Source organism: Saccopteryx leptura, chromosome 13, assembly GCF_036850995.1.
Source record: "Saccopteryx leptura isolate mSacLep1 chromosome 13, mSacLep1_pri_phased_curated, whole genome shotgun sequence".
Taxonomy (NCBI): domain Eukaryota; kingdom Metazoa; phylum Chordata; class Mammalia; order Chiroptera; family Emballonuridae; genus Saccopteryx; species Saccopteryx leptura.
Genome location: NC_089515.1, coordinates 46,198,417 through 46,216,015, shown reverse-complemented (window position 1 = coordinate 46,216,015; position 17,599 = coordinate 46,198,417). Strand labels below are relative to the sequence as shown.

Sequence of the window (17,599 nt, the reverse complement as noted above, 5' to 3'; positions counted from 1 at the left end):
CAAGGGCCTGGGCATTGAGGATTAGAAAAGAAATACAATTTCCTACCAGGAGGAAGTCAGGGAACACACTGTTCTCTTTACATGCAAATATCTTAATTACAGCTGGTAAAGCAGATATTTGCATGGAAATTTATGTATCTTTATACACTATAGATTCAGTTGGCCTCAGGGCAAAAATAAAGGCCTTTTACACGTGAAGAACCCAAACAGGCTCTGCTGTAATCCCTGGCACTGCCAGGCAGAAGGTGCTGTCATCCCTGCCCCCGCCGGAGCCAGAGGACTGGAGTCCATACACATAATTCAGTGGCTTCCCGCCACTTCCTTCTCCTTTCCTTTCCTGAGACTTTTCCGATGGGGCATCCCCCCCTGCCTTTTGTCCAATACCTGTCCTCATGGCTGACCATGATAGTGTCCATCCCATGCCTGCAGCATCATCGTTGCCAAATGAAAACAACCAGATCTCAACATTTCAGGGAGATGAAATCGCGTTTAGGAGATCACTGGAGACTGCGTTCATAAAGAAGGGATTATTCAGGGGCAGGATAGTAGACAGATGTGTTTTTTCCATTGTTTCCCTACCCATGAGGATACATCCCATGAATAAAAATACAACCAATTACCTATGAAATGCGCAAGGCCACTTTGGTTTCACTGAGCTTTCTTAGCGTCTTCCTGCATGATATAATGTCTGTTTTATAACATCAATCACGTTTATCTCCAGGGTGAAACTGACTTACCTTGCAGCTGATGGGACTCTGGCTAGACATAACTGAGAACTTCCCGCTTCTAAAGGGTGTTACACATTAGAAAAGAAAAGACAAATCTCTCACACGATTGCGACTGCTTCCCTTCATCACAGCTGGAAGGAAGAGGGGGAACCTGTGGCCTCCCAGGAGACGCACAGAATAGAGCAAGCGAACCATCTGTCTGGGACGACTTAATGCTATTCTGCCTGGGGCCACAGGGGTGAACTAGATGACATTTAAGACCCTTTCCAGCCTCATGTTTCTTTAAAATGGAATGATCTGGCATTTGTTCATCTGTTTCTAACACTCTGGGGATGCAGAATGGAGTAGGTGGCCTAAAGGATGCATTTGTGAAAAACCCCTCTGACCCCCAATTTCACTGTTATTCTTTTTCAAGGTTATCAGCCCAAACTGAAGAGGCTCTGAGCACCCAGGTCCTGGCCTTCAGTTCGCCGTTCCAGGCGCCGCTGATTCCGGTGGCTTCTCCTGCATGCTCCACAGCCACAAGGCAGCACGGGGCCTCATTGCCTCTTCCTGGGACCATTGTCATGGCCTGCCTCTGCCTGCATGGTCTTGGTTCCCAGCAGTCTCTCCTGCATGCCACTGCCTGATGTCTTGTCCCCAAACACAGCCTTATTCACACGGAAACAGATGACCAAGCTTCCATGACTGCCCAAGTTGGAACAGAGCGGCCATGAGTGGCCCCAGGCCTCCTCCAGCATTTCCTTCCATGTGTGGCCCTTGGTTTTGGCCAGCTGAGTGCCATGCTGTTCTAGATCATTCTCCTAGTTTGCAAGCCTTCACGGAGCATCCACATTTTTACTCGTGCTAACTCCTCTGAAGGGAATGCCCTCTCACAGTTCAACCCACTGACCGCCTACCAACCCAAAGACCAAAGGCAGCTGCCCTCTAATTAGGCTGAAATTTATAACCCTTTTGAAAGACCTGTAGCCCTCTGGCTTAGGAAGGAGCCACCAATTTTCACTCCCCATGAAAATTTAATTTTGTTGGGAATACAGACAGTGTTCTTTTATTCAACCCTGCATACAGTAAGGAGATACAACTGAGTCCTGTCCCAGCACAGGAACCTTGTCAATGGCTGCGGGATTGGGCACAGGGAAAAACAGGGGAAAGACACCAGCATGGACAAGTGTGAGCAAGTGTGCTAACAGGACGCCTCACCACAAGGCTAGATAAACGCTCTAACATGGACTTTGCTACCCAGCAATCTCAAAGTCTCAAACACATTACCAGTCCTCACCGAAGGCTTGTCTATAAGACGGAGGCTAACAATCTCTGACTACTTACTTCTCTGAAAGGTCTCCAAAGACCCTCTTCCTCTCCAAGCAAGGCACCGAGAGGTCGGTGTGAGCCCTCAAAGCCCCACAGTCGGCATGTGTAAAAGAAGCGTTTCTCCCTCAGCTGGTGTGCGTGTGAGAGAAAGGACTTACGTGACCAACTGGTAAACCGCAGAGGCAGGAGAGGCAGGGTTCAAAAGCAGAGCTATTTTTTCGCCGATTCCCTGATGCTGTGTCATTCTTGTCATCACTATCACTGTGACATGTGTCTAGGACAGCTGCCCCCAGTTCTTACCTGGGGAGCCTGCTGGAGGGTTCCTGGTACTCAAAAGCCCCTCCACAAAAGTGCTGCAAGACCCCCACGGCTGAGGGCAAGCGGTGATGAATGCATAGTTCCTGTTCTTCCACTTCAACTAGAGTAGATTTGTGTGTGTTTGTCTATTTTCCCTTCCTTCCTTCCTTCCTTCCTTCCTTCCTTCCTTCCTTCCTTCCTTCCTTCCTTCCTTCCTTCCTTCCTTCCTTCCTCCCTCCCTCCCTCCCTCCCTCCCTCCCTCCCTCCCTCCCTTCCATCTCTATCTGCATTATAAGGTTCCATTTGAAGAAATACTTTTAAAAACCTGTGTTGTGAAAGTATACACCCAGGCCAACCTTAGGAGTTGAGTGTCAAGAACACTGATCAAAAGTCAATATCATCAAAGTAAGTCACTGACTGAACCAAAATTCAGTCCTTTAACCCCCATCCAGGAAAAGCAGCAGTAAAGCCATCAAAGTATTTAAAGATAAGGCTTGACCTGTGGTGGTGCAGTGGATAAAGCGTCGACCTGGAATGCTGGGTCACAGGTTCGAAACCCTGGGCTTGCCTGGTCAGTGCACATATGGGAGCTGATGTTTCCTGCTCCTCCTCCCCTTCTCTCTCTCTCTCTCCTCTCTAAAAATGAATAAAATCTTTTAAAAAGTACTTAAAATGAAACTGCAGGATATTCCTCCATCTCTAACCAAGCTTCCACAGCACCTGTGAGAGATGAGAAGCCTTTAGACAATGAAGAAAGACAGGAAATGCCCACTTTACACAGGATAAACTCAGGCCCACGGCAAGACAGAGACTTGTCCCGTGTCAGTAGTCACTGTAGAGACTGAACATGGGCTTCCTGCTTCTAGTCCTGTGTTCTAGTGACCACATTTGTCACAGGTTGTCAAGAGCCCATAAGCAAAGACGGGAGTTCCTTGCCAGGACTAGCCTTCTTAAGCCTACAGGGGAAAACCCCCCAAATAACTTCTTCACTTCATCGTTAGGGTCTGATCGTTTGCATATCAACTTCCTGGTTATCATGTCCTCTCCACCCCAGATTGCTGAAGTGTCCCATAGCTCCAACACCAGACCCCACCTGTATTCACTTCCACACTTTGTGGTATGAATGCCTGGGTTGTAGGCAGAGGTCCCCATCACTGCCACTGTGTTGGAACAGAGTATAATACAGTCTAGGAAGATCGATGATCTGGAAGAACTGAGCTGGATGCAAGAATCCATGTAATTCCAATCACTGAAAACGGTACCAAGAAAATCTACCCAGTAATTCTTCTGGCCAACAGGCTGAATTTGGCCAATTACCATCAACATCTCAAAGGATGTTGGGCTGCATGCATAAGCTGTCCTCCACACCTTCCTGCATGCTCGCCCCCTCTGCACTTTGTGCAGCTCAATAGGTTTTAGCATTGAAGTTGCTTTACTTTGCAAAATTCACTCAAGATGCATGAAACAGGGCACTAAGTCCTACTGCATGAACATCTCAAAGGAGATCTAGGTATTGTTCACTTGTCACTACACACAGAACTCAGCCCCATAGAAGGTAAAACCGAAAAGAAACCATAGAACCAGAATCCACACTCTGGACTTGACAGATGAACGTGAAGCCTCCACTGGTGATGCGGACACAGGACTGGCGATGAGACCACAGTGTCCCAAACAGCACTCTATTCCCGCAACAGACTTGCCTTTTAAAACGTGATATTTTGTAGATAATTAGTGTGCAAATCCTCCAGCTTCCATCAAGGAAACAAGAACGTAATACTGTCATTAGCACTAAGCTGTCCTCCACACCTTCATGCGCGTTCGCTCCCTCTGCGCTGTGCGCGACTCCATAGGGTCCGGCTCCCTCTGCGCCGTGCGCGGCTCCATAGGGTTCGGCTCCCTCTGCGCCGTGCGCGGCTCCATAGGGTCCGGCTCCCTCTGCGCCGTGCGCGGCTCCATAGGGTCCGGCTCCCTCTGCGCCGTGCGCGGCTCCATAGGGTCCGGCTCCCTCTGCGCCGTGCGCGGCTCCATAGGGTTCGGCTCCCTCTGCGCCGTGCGCGGCTCCATAGGGTCCAGCATTGAAGCTGTCTGCAGAATTCACTCAGGACGTGCGCAGCCTGGCAGCAAGTCCTGCAGCAGGCGGCAGGCAGCCGAAGCTCGGCACCGGCCCAGATGGCCCTTTGTGGCCGTGTCTGTGGTCATCACTGAGCACCCTCTCCCGGAACCAAAGAAAAGAACACACACATGGTCCAGAGGGAGATTCAAGGTCTCCCTCTGGTCTCCTAATCCAAACTCTGTCAGAGAAAGTGAACTGACCTCACTTTCCTGATGTGTCCTTAGACATGGGATGACATGCCGTGAAATGGAACGGGGGACGAAAGGGGTCTTCTTCAGCCAGACAGTGACGGAGGAAGCCCCTGAGGACACAGCTACACGCCATTCCCAGCCTGCCTGTCAGGCCATGAGACCAGGTGTAAGACTGGGTTCTTGCCATGAGGGGAAGTGATAGGCCTCACCTCCAGGTCAGTCCCATTAACCAACATCCTGTTTCCCTGTCCAGCTGGCGAGAATGGGGACAGGCGCCTAGGTGACCGAGGACACCACACAAAGAAGAGGGTAGAGCACCCCCAGCTTGGATGACCACATGGTGGAGGCTCACCTGCTCATACCGCTAGACGACCTAGAAATAGGTTTCTATTTGTGTCGGAGCCATTCTATATTTTTGCATGTACTTGTTATGACAGTTGGCCTACCTCTATTAATGCACTTATATAAGTGTTGCTCCCCATTTTGGAATTGGGATGACAGTTGTACTTTTGCTACAATAGTAGTAACAGTAATTAATATTTCTTGAGCATTTGTTATCCTAATAACTTGATGTTTAATAATACTAAATCCTTACAGCAAGTGCATGTGATAGGGGCTTTCAGCCCCACCTTACAGCTGGGGCACGGGGAGGTTAAATACTCTCCCAAGGACATAGCCAGGAATTATAGAAGCTGACATTCAAACCAGTCAGTGTGAGTTCAACAGTCTGCACTTTCTATCACTGCCGCAGGGGAATAATGACATCCACAAAATCAAATATTCTACTAGTCAGATCAGCTTGTTCTACATTATTCCCATATCCTAAAGGTCACTGTTGTCACCTTTTCCAGGAGTTTCCAGGAACCTTAACCTGGAATCTCCAGCTTAGCACCCAAGGCCTTGCTATCGGCAGCCAGACCTGCCGTGTGTCCCCACACGTATGTTTGCCTTGATTTTGCATACCCTCCTTCCCCATCTCCTGGGCACGTGGCTCTGTTCCCTGCCGAGGCTCCAGTCCAACTCACTAAGTCAGCCCAGGCTCGGACCACCTCCTGCCCACCTCCTGCAGGCATTGTCCCAGGCGCTGCTTAGACAAAGGACTCCCACACATCTCCACGAATGACACCTACATAGGCACCTATCTGCCTGTCCAGGCTGCTCTTGGTCTGGTCTAATTCCAAATTCCCATTCTGACTTCATTCATTCACTCATTCACATTCTAGCTGGCTGTCTACCAAGTCCTAGGCCCTGAGCTCAGCAGAGACAGGAGCGTAAACAAAAAGAAACACTCCCGGCCTCTAAACAAGTAGGTTGGAGTCCTGACCCCTCTCAATCCCATTCCTCCTGAATCTTAGCACATCACTTCCCCCCAAATCAAAACTTCTGAAAATATGTCTCATCTGGAATCTCAACCTCTCCTCTTCAGGATCCTCGAAACTCTTTAATTCCAGATTTAAACTCTAATCTCTGAGTGTTGTCTAACGTTCTGAGAAAGATAAACTGGCCCCAAATGGCCTGGTCAAAGCGGTTCCAAGGCAAGCTCAGAGGCATCACGTCAGTGACCCGCGGGAGGGAGAGGGCTCTGTCGTGGACGTTGTCTTAGGAAGAGAGTACACACGGCCAGGCACTCTGGTGCAGGGATGTTTGTCTCCTCCCTCTACACGTGGAGCAGGAAATTAGGCAATTCAATCATTTTGGTTCAATTGTAAATCGTTTGCATATCGCTCATGCCTGAGCCAGAGGGTGCCTGTTTGTTTTAAGACATTAAAAATGAAAAGAGAAGAACATAAGAAGGAGTTTATCTCTACCTCTCTCTCTGCCCTCGTATACACTCTGGAGTCTATTCTGGGCAAGTGAGCATGCACACACACGCACGCACACACGCACGCCCCTGAATTGTCTGCATTTAGCTCTACTCGGCACCAGAAACCAGCAAATCCTAGGCCCACTAGACTACAGTGCCCGATGGCAGCAGAGAGGTGCTAACCTGTCCCTGGGGTCAGCCTACAGAGAAAACCCTTAGGTGTCCAGCTATCTAATAAATCACTGCTTTCCCCCAGAGCTCAGGCTGGCGTACAGAACAAGAAAACCTTTCATAAATCACCAGAACATGGACTTGGCTCTAAGATTCATGAGCGGGACCATGGAAACACTGACCAGAAGAACAGGCGAGTACTGACAAGCCAGCATTTCTGTCTAAATGGAAACCTTGGGAAGGGAACTCCCTGAGGTGGTCACCGTGAAGACCACACTCCTTGGGCAGCTGCGTGGTCCCAGTTTATTTTCCTACAGTCTCCGACTGGAGTTACCTCTGAACAGAAGATCATCCCTGGGGCTTTCCTGCCTTGGGGATGAAGGGGACCGAGAAAGATAATGTAAACAATAATTTCTCCAGCAAGTAGTGAATTCCAGGCTTTGAACACGCATTAACTTGCTTAACATCACAATAACTCTGGTGAGAGGCTAAGTTTGTCCTTGTTTTTAAAATGGGAAAATGAAATAGAGGTTAGGGAAAGTGCAGCGAGGTCCCATGGCTGCTGCTGCTGGGGCTGAGATGTACATGCAGGTAAATTCAGGTCCAAATACAGAAGTTCCTTGTCACCTGATGTCTTCTAATACGGATAATAAGATAATAAGACTTCTGGGTTCACTACTGATGTGACCTCTGGCTAATCCCTCTGCATTCTCTTTCACTGAAGGTGGCAGAAAGGATGTGCATATATTAGGACCTTGTGAAAATGGGACATAAAGGTATGATACCTGCTGCTCTTGGAATCCGAACAGTGTAATATCTGGCCGCCATCGATGGCATTTGCAGCTTTCCAGGGTGCGCTGGGATTTTACTGCAAGAGCTCGCTGTTTTTACTTCCTACTTCCCTGGGACCAAAGGCACATTTTTGAGCCAACCAGCCCCAGCTTACACCTGGCTTAGAATGCATGGAAAAGGAACTGTGAGTACCTGGACCGTGGACAGTTTGCCCCCTCCTTCTCCCATCCTTAAATGCCCACCTGCCCCAGTGCCCACGGAAATGAGGGGGATGCACACACGTCTCGTCGCTCTCCCAGGAGCAAAGAGCAACAGCGCCCAGGCGTGAAAGCCAGGGCACAGCCGGTTCATTTGAAGATGTGATTTTTCTTTCCTCTTTGAAATCAGAGTCAAGAAACATGAAGTGCACTCCTTGAGGCAAGTCTGAAGGCTGCCTGTATACACAATTCTGGTCAGATATTATTTCCCAGGACCCTAGTGAAGCCAGCAGAGACCAGATTGGCATAATCAAACATCTGCCTTGCACAGAAGAACAACGATCCATTTCTTGCTTTTATCAATACCAATACAAATCTGAGCTCAGCCAGATAGGCCAGCAAACCCCATTACACAGAGTACAAAGGCAATTAAACGGTGCCAGCTCTGGCTAGCCTTGAGAAATCTATGACCTGCGGGTCCTCAGTAACCGTACCAATGTCTGTCTTAAAGATGACTGGAAAAAATGGGTCTACACGCTCAAGAAAGGCTCTGCCGTGCCATTTCCCGGCAGGTCTGCCCTGGCCTCCGTCCGCAGCGACTGCTGCTTGGTCCTCCCTTGGCTGTGTCTGGGGATACTGGGCAGGGCAAGGGGCTCGAGAAGCGGCCCAGTCTGCAGCAGACCCAGCCCCTTGTCCCACGGTAGGCCCTGCTCTGCTTCACGTTCTTTCATGATGCTATGTCACCTGCCGCTCTTTGTACCATGAACGTGTTACTTTCTAGCCACAAAGGGCATTTCCCAACCATTCCATGTTTTCTCTAGGCCGTGGCTCAACGGAAGTGTCTCAAGGGACCAGTTCTAACCTCCTCATAGATAAAGCCATCAGGAGGAACACCCAGATAGAACTGCTCTGCCAAGGGACCAGTTCTAACCTCCTCATAGATAAAGCCATCAGGAGGAACACCCAGATAGAACTGCTCTGCCAAGGGACCAGTTCTAACCTCCTCATAGATAAAGCCATCAGGAGGAACACCCAGATGGAACTGCTCTGCAAGCGCCAAAGCCGAACCCTGGGCCTCAGCCCACCACGCTCAGGCCAAAGAGGCCAGTCATGGGCTCTTTAACTCACAATACAACCATCCCTGCCTTACAGAGAGGATGAGACAATGGCTACCATGCCTCCAGAACACTGTCCATCCTCTCCTTATATGACAGAGCCAAAGTCTTTGTCTAGTCAATGTCCCGAAGTAAATTTCCCATATTTTTGAGGCATCGACCTTCCAATCAGTTTGCATAAGTTATTTTATCTCTGTACCTCAGGTTGTATATATATCCCCCCCACCTTTTTTTAGTTAAAGGACACTTGTGCCCATTAGCCCTTTCCCTAGCAATAATAACACTTTCAGAACCACACAGTGACCCATGGAAAGATAATTCCCAAAGACTAAGGAAAAAAAATTGAGAGCTAAACAAGATGCCTGTTAACGTAAAGTAGACAATCATCTGACATAAAGTTGAATGTGATGTCTTTTCTCACAGTCTGAAAGCTCTTTCTAACCTGCACCTCTCCCCAACATTGGCCATGAGAGCACGCTTTCTTTCCTCATCGTTCCTGAGCCACTGGGGTGACAGTGCTCAGTAAGACATTAACCATTTTTTGCTACTTTACTTTGGGTTCTGGCTTTTCCTCAAGAACTGCCCTTGAAAACAAGCCTACACAGTCAGCAGATAATTTCAGAGAATATCATGTATCGTGGGTGAGGCTGGATCAGGGACTTAGTTGGAAGGTGCTAAAAGGTAGCACTAAGTTGAGTCTGTCTCTGTGTGTATTTGGGGATATATATATATTACATATCTTATATATAATATATATATATACACATACAGCTAGTTACATGAAGAATGAGTATTTGTTAATGACGTGAGACTACAATGCATATGTCATAGCAATTTAAGGGCATAGTTGAATTAAGTATCTAGGAGAGAGAGAGGAGCTAGCTCTAGAGAGAATAGCAGACAATAAGCCACAATGTAGAAGTGGCCAAAGGATAATCATGGCGGTGTGTATGCATGGGCGTGGCTGTGTATGTGTGCTCCAGAGCGACAGGGTTATGGACAACGATGAAGACATGTAAGCAAGGTGCTAGCTCTGCCATGGGGTCCTGCGGCTGGAAAAGCCTCCTTACCCTGTAGTAATCAGTGCTGTAGACATCTCTGGACATGCCGAAGTCTCCGATCTTCACCAGCAGGTTGGCTCCAACCAGGCAGTTCCTGGTGGCCAGGTCCCGGTGCACAAAGTGCTGGGAGGCCAGGTAGACCATGCCCGAGGCAATCTGACCGGCAATGTGGAGCATCTGGGAGAGCCCCAGCTCGCCCTTCGCCTGGCGTGGCTGCCCGTCCACGAGGATCATCGCATCTGGCCCGTGGGCCCTGCGGGGGGCAGGGGAAAGACAAGGGGCAGAGGGACGTCAGGAGACCAAGGGGAAAGGCCTTGAACACTCATTCTCTGGAACGCACCACAGAAATGAATGTAGTCTGCCTTCTCGGCCCACCTATGGCCTATTCCTGTCTACCCCAAAACGTATTATGTGAGTACGGATACGGGTGAAGCACTGCCCCCAGGTTCCCAACTAAGATGACAGCAGACATGCTCCAGTAGGTCATAGACGACTCTACTCTTGCAGACTATTTTATTTCTACCCAGGGTTTCCCAGGTTTGAGAGGTCTAATATAGAATAATTAATAAAACAACAACTAGCTCTTTCATGGCCCTTACTCTGTTCCAGGCACTGCTCTAAGTATATTAAATATATTAATTCACTTAATCCTTCCATCCCAACTTTGTGATAGGAAAACTAAGGCACAAAATGATGGGATCGCCCTGGCCGGTTGGCTCAGTGGTAGAGCATCGGCCTGGCGTGCAGGAGTCCCGGGTTGGATGCCCGGCCAGGGCACACAGGAGAAGCGCCCATCTGCTTCTCCACCCCTCCCTCTCTCCTTCCTCTCTCTCTCTTCCCCTCCTGCAGCCAAGGCTCCACTGGAGCAAAGTTGGCCCATGCGCTGAGGATGGCTCTGTGGCCTCTGCCTCAGGTACTAGAATGGCTCTGGTTGCAACAGAGCATTGCCCCCTGGTGGGCATGCCAGGTGGATCCCGGTCGGGCACATGCGGGAGTCTTGTCTGACTGCCTCCCCATTTCCAATTTTAGAAAATACAAAAAAAAAAAAAAGAAAAAAAAAAAAAGATGGGATCACCTGGCCAAAGCCACAGAGCTCCCAGAATGAACATAGGGGTGATCAGGAGCAGATGAAGCCAGACATGTGGCTCTACAAGAGCCTGTTCCTAAAGGGCATCAAGAGGGCTTGCCAATCAGCTCCCTGGGCCACGCCCCCAAGATTCTGATTGGCTAGGTGGTGCTCATTTGCACTTCTTTTATCTCCCAGTAGTGATGCTCTGGGTAGCAAGACTCTTGAGTTCACCCTCTGGACCACACTGCCTAGGACTAGGGGACTCTGCAGGTGGCAGGGCCCAATGAAGAGACCCTATGGCCTTGAAGCAGAGGCCTGGGGAGCCTCAACACTCCCTCTACCTCAAATCAAGTGTTTGTTATCCTGACACTGTGGCCGGTCTTACTGGCCACTTTTAGTGTTTCCACTTCTCTCCAGGAAGCCCAATGAGCCGTAACCATACCCAGGTGCTTATTGGTGAAGGTGTGGGCCAAGGAAGCCTGGTGGACGGCGAGGCCTCAGTCTGTTCCACAGCTTCTCTGATTTCCACGGAGAGGCACCATTACACAGGGGTGTGGCTGTTTTACGATCTCCTGTGGGCTCGGGAAGGAGGGTTGACAGACGAGCACACTCTAGTCCACCAGGACAGCACACTGCACCACTGCAGATGTGAGAGCAGGAAGGGCCTCCACGTTTTTTTCCCATCTTCCCTCCTATTGGGCATGGCACCTGGGAGCACTCTGATGCCCTGTTGGTGGCACTTGGGCTGAAGGCACTGTAGACCCTATGGGGAGGGTGTGGTAGAAAATGGCGCATGCCCCTCACAGGGTGAGGAAGACCCTGAGAACTGAGAAGGCATGCCAGCTTCATTAGCAACTGCCATGGTCCACAGTTCTGATGGAAAGGATAATCGTAATCATCTTAGTAGTAGCAGCTGCCATTGCCTGGACACCTGGAAAATGCCTGGAATGATAGAAATACAGGCATTTCCTAGTCATACAATGAACCTGTGAAGCGGTTCTTAATGGCTTGGTATTTCAGGAAGAAGAAATAAGTTCTAATAACTTGTTCTAGGTTATAGCACTGAGATGTGACAATTTGGGACGTGAACGTGAGTCTGTCTTACTGACGAGGGCTGCGTTCTCCAGGAAAGGAATAAATAGTATTGTGAAACCACGTTCAGGGGTGTAGACTGCCCTGCAGCTACTTCTAGCTGCTCTATGGCCATTATTGGGAAACCCGACGCATAAGGTGCCTCCATCACCTGCTACCAACCCTTCCCAGTCCCTGCCCAAAGCACGACACTCTCCTGGATGTCCTGCTTCACATGGATGCTCGTGTCAGTGTGGGGACTGTGCTAGTCTTCCACAACCTATGGTTGAATTCTGGAAATGTCACTCATTCTGAGCCCTGGAATTCAACAGCCTTCAAAAGGTGGCTAAGTGTCCAGGGACCAAGTGTTCAGCCAGCCTCCTGGGACCCTGAGCCCCACAGATCCTCACACATGCTCTCTCCTCCAGCTGGGCACTGCATGGAGGTGACGGATACAGAAAGAAGGGCCGTGGTAACTCTGCTCTAATGCACATGCTGTCTTCTCTGGGGAACTTCTGGATGGGGTTCCAGTCCCTCACCAGTGCCACCAGGAGTCTCTCAACACCCAGACAATCTGGCTCCAGGATGGGGAAAACCCCTCTTAGGACAATCCAAGCTTTCTGGAAGAGCACTGTCCGACAGAGCGTTGTACTGACGGAAATGTTATGTACTGCACTGCCTGATATGGCAGCCACATGTGGCTGCTGAGTATTCAAAATGTGGCTAGTGAGACTAAGGAAGTAAATTTTTAAATGTTATTTAACTGTAAGTAATTTAAATTTAAACTCAAATAGCCACATGTGGCTACTGTACTAGACAGCACAATTCTAAAGTTGTCCAAGAAAAATATGCCCCTTTTCCAACCACTTCTGCTTGTTTCCTCCTCTTCATCATCAAAGTCTCCAGCAAGAAGCTTCCTGGAGGGGCATAAGGGATTAGCCTGACTCTGCAACACGGAGAAATATGAGACAATTCTCATCTCCGGGGACAGAACGGCCCAAGAGCTATGGAGATGGGGCCACAGGCTGGCAGGACCCTGAGCCCATTCCATGCCCTGCCCCACCTCCTGACCCACCTTGAATCAAGAGGAAGAGTATGGGTCACTTGACCCTACGTCCTCAACCTTTCCTCCCTCAAAATCAGGGAGACAGGCCTGAGCCCATCAGCTCAGGAGATGACGCAGAAAGATGAGAGGTTGCTTCTCATGTCTAACCACAGACCTAAGTGTTCAAAGGAGCAAATGCAACTGCTGACTCCAGACAGGATCCCGGGGTTTGGCGGGGCTGTGTCAGGGCACGGGACGGGATGGCAACCCCGCTTACCTGAGGAACTTGTTCAGGTCCCCATGTTTCATGTACTCAAAGACCATGATGAGGGGGTCTCCGTCACCACACACGCCGTAGAACTTGACAATGTGCTCATGCTGCAGGTTGGTAAGCAGTTCAGCCTCCCTCTGGAAATCCTTCCGGGCAGCCAGGGTAGGGTCCTTCAGGGCCTGGAAACAACAGGACAGTGGTCTTCAGCAGCCAGAGGACAGGGCGTGCTGGATTCGCCCCTGGGAAGAAACCTGGTGCTCATACATAATAAAGAGCCTGCTGGTTCTGAACAAAGAAGATTTCAATCGGAGTTTAAGGACCATTAGGCTAAGTTACAACAGCCAGGCCTGACCCCTTCCTCCTTCAGCCTTTCCATCCCTGGAGAAATGGGAATCAACATTCTGACACTAAGTCCCAGACACCAGCCAGTGACTGCAAATTAGGTTCATCTCAGAGCCCTGGGCTTCCTCAGAGATTAGTGTGAATAGCAGAGGGAGGGGCCGTGGGGTGGGAGGCCGACAAAGGCCCTCTCCCTTCACAGTTCCTGGAAGAAATGGTCCCACAGCTACAGCGAACAGCGGGAAAACCTGCCCCAGTTGCTTTAACTTTCAATTCGCCTGTGCCCAGAGTCTACCAGAAATCAGGCAGGCAGTCTAATAAGTCTCCTTGCTCTCTCTGTTCCTTGCCTTTAGGTGGTGAGGCGTATATTTGCAGAGAAACGTCAATGCTTTGACTTCAAAGGTGCCTGTGTCCTCCCAGGAGGAGCTGAAGGAAGTACGGGGCGAAGGATGGGGGTGGGGGTGTCGGGGGGACTGCAGCCATGGAATGGCAGTCACTGGGCAGAAGCCTTAGGATCCTTAGGCCCAAGTAAAGGACCTCAAAGTCCCAGGGTAGAATGGCAAGATGGGCACCTGCTGGCCACTGAAATGTCACGATTCAGCCCCTATGGGACTGGGAGGCCCTGTGTGAGGAGTAAGCACTAAAATATCACTTGCCCCAGGGCCCAGGAGGATCAATGGAGGAGACTATTATTTATAAATGTGGTAAGACCAAAGCAGAGGCATGTGAACACGGCCGAGCGGTCATGCTTGGGGACCAGCAGGGAGGTGCAGCGATGGTGGCCACTGTGGACGGTGAGTGGGAAGGGAGTGAAGAAGGCGGCCCTATCCACAGGAGGAGCAGCCTAGGCAGAGGTGCGCACACTGTTTTCCAGCCTTCCCGCCCTCCCCATGAGGTCAGAAGGCAAGTGGGGCCAAACCTCCGCTTGCTTCCCCTGCTGACACAGATTAGTAACCTCAGCAGACACAAGAGGAGGCAGGCAGGGAGGGGGAAGTGGGGTGTCTACGCACCACATTCAGGTTAGTGAGAATCCAGACACCTGGGGGGGGGGCCTGGCTTGCATTCTCTCTGCTGGGCACCTGTCCTGTTCTATTTATGTGGGCAGACCGACCTCCCTGTAGATCATGCTGGCACTGAAGGCCTCCCAGCAAGAGATCTCTCTCCTGCCACTGCAGCCCCTATCAGTGGAAATCGACAAGGCTGCCTGGGCAGTATGGCAGGTGTGTGATTATGCAAACTAGTACCTGGGGCCCATCAAACCTCTGCCAGTCATTAGCACATCCAAGATGAGGACTCTCAGCATGAAAAAGGCCCAGGTGTTGTCTACTTTCACCTGCTCAAGTCTGGAGTCGAAAAACTGAGGCCCAGCCTTGTCCAGACACCAACTTAAATGATACATCTTAAATGACAGTTAAACCAGACCTCAGCCACCTCCTGGTCTCTGGTGTCCAGGTCACAGCAATGTCTCTAGGAAGGACCTTATCCAAAGAATCATGGCTATGGTCTCTTGACCAGAGATCGAGCCCCACTCCAAATTCAACCAGCACCCCCTTTTATTCTTTTCAAGATTTGGAGGTTTCGCCCAATAAAGTGTTTGAATAAATAGCTCCGCTGCTGACAAGAATGTTGGAAATGATCTAGTGTTAACGGTCCCATTTTATAGGCGAGAACACTGAGGTCCTGAACAGGGAAGTGACTTGCCAAAGATCCCGGAAGAAGGAACACCTCCAGTCAGGAACCCAGGAGACTTTCTTGTCTGGCATACCTGCTTGAATTAATTTACCCATTGAATTAGTCTCTAGGCAGGTTCACAGGGAAATGGCGAACACATAAGTTAAACGATGGGCAAGAGGAGAGGGTCAGGAGAGGGGAGAAGTGTGGGCGCCAGCAGAGGGGCTAGGCCCAGGGAGGATGCCAGGTCCGCAGGGCCGGCCAGGGCCACAGGCGAGGGCGACATCATTTCACCAGTTCCGATTCCGCCTGGTCCCCACGCTGGCCCTGGCTGCCTTCTCAGGGAAGCAACCCAACCCTGAAGGGACAGGCTGCTGTGTGTGGCCACCAGCGACGAGAGCAGAGATACCTGCGCAGCCTCCCTGTCAGAGGTGGAGCAGGCAGAGGGCGCCTCTCTCGGTGACCCACGTCCCACTGCAGCTCTGAACTCCATGAGCGGGGGCGTGGGCACGGGAGGCCTGCCAGAGATTTATTTATTTTCATGAAGAACAAGAGAGGGGAAAAAAAGAGAGCCCAGCATGGGTGGGATGGGAGAGTACAAAGATTTATGTGAATGCTGGATTTATGAGAGGGAAAAGTAGATCAAATTTGGGGCCAGCCAAATGGCCTCTCTCCATCTCTGTAAATCATTCCCTCGCAGGGTCCTGGACGCCAGAGGCGGCCATCGGATACTTCTGTTCTCAGCTCTCCAGCAGCGCCCGCCAGCGTCCCGAGGCTGGCGCCCTCACGCACCGGGAGGAGGCACAAGGCACTGGAGTCGCTGTTGTTTTCCCACCCTCCAGTTCCTGCCATCACCGTGGGGGGCCACCTCTTCGGTCCAGCCTGAAGTGTTTATGTAAATGGCAGAGGGTCGTGTTCAGCAAAGGGCTGCCAGTGGCCCCTGTCCTCAGGGACTGACACAACTGGGGCAAAGATGACCAGAGCTGAAGGAGGAGGAGGGAGAGGAGGAGGAAAGTCAGCCCTAACACTCCCTTGCCCCCTCCATGGAGGCCACTTCCGAGGGGAACTTCAAAATGGGTCAACAGTGGTGGCACGGGAGACTCAGGGAGAGGGGTCGTGCCGAGGGGTCTCCGAAGCTCTTCACCTAGGGAAGCTGGACTTGCCCCCTTGTCTACTCTCTCCCTCAAATTTGAGAATGTTGCCCTTTATGGCCTTCTCCTCTGTGTGTCAGCTCCCCATTCACCCCAAGTCCTAGGTTTCGAGGGGCTGTTCAGTCGGGTGGCAGGGAAGCTGTGGTGATGGCAGGAACACTCAGATTTCTCACCAGCCCCCAGCTCCCTCAGAGTCACTTAACATCACCCCGCCAGCTTAGGGGTCTGCTGCCTCTCGCTGTCCTTTTCTTTTGGGAGGGGCGGGGGGGAAATTTCAGCCAGAAGAACTCTCAAACAAGGGACAGCCACATTGCCAGCCCGATGAACTGTCCATTACCTCAAGAAACACCATGACTAATGCCCGATACATCCTGAACACTCTGTGCTGGTTGGATACCCAGGGAAATACAGTACGTCTGTCCCGGAGAGGGGCTCACCAAGAGTCCGCTGTGACTACTGCCAAGTTCATTTATGACAGCTAAATCTGTTCAAGCCATCACTTACTGTAATGAGATGTCATGAAAACCAGTGAACTATAATTGCAAAGAGTAGGCTGTGATTATAGAACCTAGAATGAATCTCTTAGAAAGACCTGATAAAGGCCAGTGGTTAATCAGTAGTAAGAACGGGAGGCAACCTAGTTTTTTAAAATGGGGGAAATAGTGAGAAGATGACATTCTGCACTCAGATTGTTTCACAAGTGTTTTAAGTTCTTGCTCAAACTTAAAGTAATCGAAACTTGAAATAATGAACACGCAAAACACAACCAAAACAACTCTCCAAACCAAAAGGAACAGAAAACTGGAGGTTCAGGCAGACTGGGAGAAATATAACACTAAATCCAAGTAATTAAAATGACCAATAACAGGAACATGAAATTTCCTGCAGATAAAGTTCATTTTTTAGGAATAGGCTGATAAAGATGTGACAGTAAGGAAATGCTCAAAGAGAGTGAAGAAATCATTATTTAAAAAGCCAAGAAGGTAGTCAGCAAATAACAGGGAGAAACAAAATTAAGATAACGATAACATTAAGACCAAATTAGCTATCTTGAAAATCAATTATATTGTCACTGAGGTTAAAATAAAACTTCCACCGACAAGACAAACTCTACCCTAGATAAAACCTCACTCGGGAAGAAGTCATGACTTTGAAGAACGCTGAGGTTCACCCGGAGAAACAGAGGGGACAGGAATGACAGT

The 17,599-nt window shown here is 50.1% G+C and overlaps 1 protein-coding gene across 2 annotated transcripts in view; it reads right to left on the bottom strand.

Moving 5' to 3' along the window:
• NTRK3 (neurotrophic receptor tyrosine kinase 3) overlaps positions 1-17,599 on the bottom strand; it is a 347,391-nt gene that overhangs the window by 35,615 nt on the left and 294,177 nt on the right. For both annotated transcript variants that reach the window (XM_066355626.1, XM_066355622.1), the window contains exons 15-16: positions 13,243-13,415; positions 9,790-10,033 (exon numbers count right to left, since the gene is read on the bottom strand). In XM_066355626.1, coding sequence (XP_066211723.1) covers positions 9,790-10,033; positions 13,243-13,415 — 417 coding nt within the window. The remainder of the gene's footprint in view (positions 1-9,789; positions 10,034-13,242; positions 13,416-17,599) is intronic.